Source organism: Homalodisca vitripennis, chromosome X, assembly GCF_021130785.1.
Source record: "Homalodisca vitripennis isolate AUS2020 chromosome X, UT_GWSS_2.1, whole genome shotgun sequence".
Taxonomy (NCBI): Eukaryota; Metazoa; Arthropoda; class Insecta; order Hemiptera; family Cicadellidae; genus Homalodisca; species Homalodisca vitripennis.
In genome coordinates, this window is record NC_060215.1 from 98,698,344 (window position 1) to 98,705,258 (window position 6,915).

Here is a 6,915-nt window from a genome sequence, read left to right on the forward strand (position 1 = left end):
TGTGGATCAAATGTAGTAAAACTTGGACAGAGTGTGCACAACCCATAAGGAGCATCACTAAAAACAAATGAGAAATTGGCCCTACAGAATTTTTTTGTAATTGATATCTACCTTAAACTTAGTAAAAAAAGAAAAGAAAATCATGTAAGTATATATATACATATAGCTATAAAAAAATATATTTTGTAATGCATGACCTTATATTTTGTGTTTGAATGTTCAAAAATATAGTGTATTAAAGGAACTTTAAAAAAAAAAGTTTCACAAAGATCTGTTACTCATAAATAAGAGAGCTGTAAACGTTTTCCTAAACTTTTACATTTTTGACAAATATGCCCTGCCATTTCTTGCATAACCAATAGCTATAGAGGCCTGCACTTTTCGCATGCAACATCAAAATAAGCCCGGCACTCAAAGGGATAAAGCACAGGACACAATCTTTGTTTGAAAATACATATAGTATTTTAGATTAATATTACTGTAGTTACAAATATTTACTGTTTTGAAATTATGGTAAAATAGATGATTTATTTTAAAAAAAATTTTATTCCATAAAATTCTGTTTCTGGCTTTATTTGACAGATACTATAATATACCTTTTATAGCTAGTGTATTCACAATATACTTATGTAAATGTCAAATTGTGTTTTTAAAGTAAGACAGTTACATTTTCTTGTTTCAGCATTTTTAAATTTATTTTTTAAAGATGACTGAATTAAATAGAATTATGCATAATTTAAATATTAATGTGTGTTGCTAAATTTAGTGATATGTATAAGCTATAATGAAAAAGTTATTTGTTATGAGTGCTGAGGTGTTTCTATCATTATGAAGTATTACAGTAGTTAGTTAATGTACTTTACATGTATCTTAATATAATTGTTATAGAAAAACTATGTATATGCAAAACAGAGAATGCAGAATCAAAATAGAAAGAGTTTAATGGGCAAATTAAATATATTAAACAATGCAAAAAATAGAAAATCTTAGCAAGTTATTTATTGTCAGTGTACAACGAACATAAACAGTGTAATTTATTGTAGCACATAAGTAGCCTGATATGCAATAATACACAAGTGTTGTGTTATGTGCTTGTGAAAAAAAAAAAAAAAAACATTAGCACATAAACAGCCTAATACGCAATAATATACAAGTGTTGTGTTGTACGTTTATCTGTCTATTCTAAATGTCAGCTTTAACTTTGTGTCAACGTTGATGTACCAGTCAGTGGAATGTTAAACACACTTTGAACTTCAACTCTCTCTATCCTCTCTCTCTCCTCCTCATACCCATCTCATTGACATTTAAAAAAAATTATTCGATTAAAAAAATAGATTTCATGAATTTTAAATATAAAATTTATTAAAATACAGGGAGTTAAGTTCAATGAATTAACTTTGCTGTCTTTAATTTTAATTTCAAGTGAACAACATACTTGTACAAGTTGAATACTTGGATTTTCTTTATTTTAACACATTCACTGCTAACATCTCCTATCAGAGATGCGCCGAACTCACTTTGGATGCTGCCATCTTCAATCCAAAACCTTTGGCCCATTGTTGTAATAATGCTCTCACTTTTTAGCATGCCCAATGAGTTTTTAAGTCTTATTTATTTTAACACATGTTAAAGTGTTACAAAAAACCTTGTATGTTAAGTCCCTGGGTAACTAATATATATATATATCAATAGATATATATCACAGTAGAATATAATATCTGCCAGTTCTAGCGCACATTTTGGGCACAGTCTATAATTCTAACCATAAATTTCTGTTCAATGTACCATAGAATGAATCTGAAGAAATCAAACAGTAAATCATCGAAATGAAAAAAAATAACCAAATATTTAACTGTTTTATTGTTGGCTTCCGTACAAATGAAAAATAACTGAATCTATAGCTGTTTTACTGTTCATCGTCTTCCTAATTTCTTAACTTATTTTAATGAAAACTACTTAGAATCAATGTAAAATATTACTAGAAATTGTAGTCCAAATCTACTTAGAATCACTGTTAAAATCTAATTGAAATATTGTCAAATCTACTTAGAATCAATGTAAAATATACTAGAAATGTTGTCAAATCTGCTTAGAATCAATGTAAAAATCTAATTGCCAATGTTTCTCATATCTGCTTCAAATCAATGTAAAATCTATTACAGTTGTAGTCAAATCTACTTAGGATCAATGTAAAATCTATTGCCAATGTTCTCTCATATCTGCTTTTAAAAATCAATGAAAAATCTATTACAATTGTTTGTCCAATCTACTTAAATCAATGTATTATAAATCTATTGACAAACAGATTTGACAAAAAAATTTGACATAAGTTTGACAACAGAACGTAAAATGAAACGGTAATTTTGTGTTTTATGTTCTATTTAACGTGATATTTTGCAATTTACATTCGTTATATTTGTGAGCGCTCAGAATAAGTGAAGGGAATGTAAAAGCTCATTGCATCAGTGAGAGAAGAGGCATTTATTTGTGTTGCAAAATGAAACTCCCTATTGTTAAATGTCCTTAGGGATTTCTGGCAAGCATTGTTCAATGTATCATCTTGCTGTGATAGTCCTTTGTCCCTACAGCTTAATAGCCTTCACAAGTTCTTTCTCCTGAAGAAAATTACATAACTTTCTTCACTAATTGTTGTTTCTTAATCATTTTTGGAGAATGGCTTGTCTTCAAACATATGCGACACTCTCGAGTTGAACATCAACACTAAAGTGGTTATGAAAGTGTAGAAATATATACCACCTGTCCAAAGAGAAAACCCAAGAATAGTCCATCTTGATGTCTATTGATTTGGAGACTATGATAGCTTTTGTTTGTTCTCAGGCCTGGGAGTCCTTTCACAGTAGAGAGAAGTTTCCTTAGCCACCCATTTTCGTAATAATGTACTTCGTAATAATGACTTGACACTTAGCAAGCCACAATAGGATTTCCGGACCTTCAAGTCATGATATAGCTTCAGCTCCTCACCAATGTGTCCACCGTCACATTCCCCTGCAATCCCTTCCGGCACCCACAACAGTCATTCGGAAATAACTAATAAACTGTCACAGAAGACTTTAGACACAAACGTGCAGCTGATGTGAGATGTCAGTGCAGCTTGACTGTCAAAAGAGGGGGCCAAGAAAGGAAAATGCCGAAGTGCGTGGTATTTGAGTCTCAACAGAGGCCAATATGCGGAAAGAAACCATATACTTGTGAAAGACATAGTACCAATAACTTGGCATTACATCCAGAAGTAATGTTTTTGAGGTTTACCATACTATTGGATGCCTACTCATACAAAATAAAAGAATTAGCAACATACTGTCTTTTTATTGTTTTCTTACATTATTTCTTTATTTTTCACATATATTTTTATTTAAGTATGATGGTCATCCGGGAAAATAATGGTCTGATTTCTTATAAAAAATAAATGATAGATTTTAAAAAAACTTGTTTTATTTTATTCCTGACATCTTTTCTTTATTTGTTTTATTTGATCTTTTTTTTAATTTTTTCAACATAATAGTTTCCATTTTTGTTTGAACAATTTGTCATAAATGGTTCTACGAGCTTTTGAATGCGATGTAGAAGTCTGCTGCTTGTGAGGATAACCAATCTTAAACTGCTTCTTTCACTTCGTCGTCTGTGTTGAAGTGCTTACCGCCTAGAACCGCCTAGAAACTCCTTTGGCCCCCAGGGTGTTCATCAAAAAAAAAAAGTAAAAGAAGTAAAAAAGTAGTCGCCTCAGTGTCTAGTCCGGGTTGTAAAGGCGGCGGGTGGTCATTTGTTTCCAACCAAATGATCAGATAAGATTTTGGTTTGGATGGCAGAGTGGGTTCTGTCGTCATGCAACAAGATAATTCGAGATGTCAATAGGCCACACCGCTTATTCTGTATTGCACATCGAAGTTCAGTCAGCGTATCGCAATAAGCGACTACATTTATTGTTCTTCACTCAGTCCGTTCCATAAACTCCATGTCTATCCCAAAACATGGTTGCCATAACCTTGCATGTTGAGATTTGTTTGTTGGCCTAAACTTTTTAACCGGTGACGTTGTGTGACGACCATTCCCAGTGAACTGGCGTTTCTTTTCTGGTGTTATTGTGAGAATTCCATGTCTCTTCACCTGTTGTGATGTTTTTTGGTTGTTTTTGGCTTTTGAAAGATTTGAGATGTTGTATTCTGGCTGGTTTTAATAGAATAGTTAACGCATTGTCCTCTGTGAATTGTTTTTTTTTTCTTTGCCCGGTAATCTTTTGACCAACTTCTTCCAAAACCTTTCTTTTCACTGTACTAACATGGATATTAACTCCACTTTTATTTTATCTTCCTAATTTAACTGCTGTTATAATCTAGACTTGATTCTTCCTTCTTCTTATCAATAAGTAGTCCATTTTCCTTTTATGTTTTACGCACACTTTCTTTTTCTTTTAGGCGAATAAGAGCACAGTATTGTTAAACGTCTTTATTATTTCATTACAACAGTGTCCCCTATTACCATACCTTAAATTCTTGAGCAATTTACCTTTGTTGACATATAGTTTGCTGAGATAATGCAATAATTTAACTTAGTTTTCTGGGAGTATAATAGTGTCAATAACATTCATTAAATCTTATAACTCACACAACTAAGTAATACAGCATTTTTACTTACTGAAAACAGTACTAAAACCAGGTTAGCAATGTTAATAACATTGAGGCCAATGTTTACTACCATGCAAAATTGTGGTTATATTTAGAGAAAAACAAAGTAGCATAAATCAAAACAAAGGGAGCATTGGTGCCCAACTGACCCTGTCTTCAAAAGGAAAGTTTCCCGCAGTGTTCTAATTAATTTGAATGGTACTGTACTTATCACCTAATAGTAGTATAATGTCTACCTTCACCTGATTCTTCTTCTCCATTATGTGATATCTAAATTAGGTTTTGTGTGTTCACCAGTTGGACACTGCAACTAGCAGTTGGCCGTGTCTTCACTAATTTTCATTCACAAACTAGCAGCTTCTAAAATTTTATCTTCCACTCTCCAGGCAGTCAATATTTATCATTACAGTTATGGACCCAGTTACATTACTTGAAAAACAAGAAAGATAGGTTGTAGACTTGTCTTCTGATGTGAAGGAATTTATGTCCAAGTTTTGCTTAACAAACGCTTTCCATACTTTGGTTTAAGATTATATATTTGTTAAAAAAAGTCCTTTTTCATAGCAGTATCATATCTTTTAACCCTAGATCCAAATAAAAATACATTAATATGTAATTTTGTGTGACTTATTTTCTCTATAAAAAAATATCAAATGGCATGAAAGTAAAATGTAAAAAAGAGGAAACATGGAAAACTGTCTCGGGCAGGAGCTAATAAAGAAAGGCAACTTTAGAATTATGATATCCTGTCACAAATAATTATTATCATAGCTCTGAAACAATTTCACACCTATGTTAGAGTTGGATTAGCTTAATCTTTGCTTCTATAATATATTTCTTAATTTTTTCCAACATTATTTTTGGGATATTTTATTGTGTGGCTGTCAGCGGTCTTGGAAAAATCCCCACCCCAAACAATGTTTATTATTGGTGTATTAAATGTTAAATGTTAAAAGGTTAATTAAGGTTATAAAATAAGCTGGAAATGATAAAAACTCCCAAACTTTATTTTATCTTACATATTACACTCTATAATGCAACTATTTCTAATGCACCTAACTAAAAAAATGTCAGCTATGCTACATTCACACTTCATATACGTTTCAAACTGATCCATGATACCATGCATTATGTTCCCCGTTTTAAAAAGTACTAATGGGAAATAGAAAATAGCCAATATAAGGCTTTGACCATAAAATCTGCAGTGAATATTTTCATTAACTTTGTACATAAAATTAGTCATTGTGTCTTTTGGTGTGCACCTTTTAAAACCATGGACTGCTACTTACCCCCATTATCATGATATCTACATTGGTTATAAGACAAAACATATTTAATTATGAGTATATTTCCCTGGTTCACTTTTAACATCCACTAACTAGCACAAAACATTTATCAACATTTTCTAGGAATATTGGAATATAATCAAAGTTTTCACTATCTGGTACTATATTTACCCAGATTTTTTTTCAAATTGCTTCTTTTTTTTTTTTGCTTTTTCACTTACGATTAGATATTTTGAGTTTTGTTAATATCTTTACTTTCTGGTAGGTCTGCATCAAACACCTGTTTCATTAGGCCTAATAATTTTTTGTAGGCATCCATGTGCATATTTTCTTTAATTTCTCCTACACTACTAAGACCTAGTATTGCTCTCTTCCATTACAGATAAGGAAACTTAGATCCTTCTTTTTTTTTTCTAGTAAGTATTTTTTTGTTTGGGTGACTTCTCATTAGACCCAAACTATGTCTCATATTTAGCCCAATGGGTTTGAGGCTGTAATCATGTAGGTACTATGCTAATCATATTGCCAAGTAAGAAAGAAGTAAAATTTATTTGTGAACAAAGAACAGTGTTATACCTGTAAATTATTAGGCGTGACAAAAGCTTTGGTCTTGAAAAATGTAAAAAAAAAGTCTTTTATTATTAACTTTTTTATCAAATAATATATATATTGAAATGTAATTTTAACCCAAATAAGTAAACAAAAATATTTTCCACAAAATAATCACCAATCAGGTTTTCTTGCTCTTAAATTTTGCTAATGATTTACATATCTCACGTAAGTTTTGTGGTTTTTAGTCTGTCGTAACACAGACTGACCCTAATTAAGTTGCTGACTATATATATTCATCTGCATTGCTACACGTTTTTTTTAGGAGTTTTGCACACAAATGTTAAAAATAAATAATAAGTACATAAAAGTGAACAAAAGTGCAATATATTTATGTGTATCTTTTCTTTTAGCAAAAGCTACGACGCAGAATAAGA

General features: G+C 31.2%; 1 protein-coding gene across 1 annotated transcript in view; it reads left to right on the forward strand.

Annotated features, from left to right (window-relative positions):
- Nucleotides 1-4,990, forward strand: part of LOC124369735 (D-ribitol-5-phosphate cytidylyltransferase-like) — a 51,835-nt gene extending 46,845 nt beyond the window's left edge. The window contains exon 7 of the mRNA XM_046827801.1: nt 4,941-4,990. Within this exon, the coding sequence (XP_046683757.1) occupies nt 4,941-4,957 (17 nt within the window). The 3' untranslated portion in view covers nt 4,958-4,990. The remainder of the gene's footprint in view (nt 1-4,940) is intronic.
- The last annotated feature ends 1,925 nt before the right edge of the window (nt 4,991-6,915 follow it).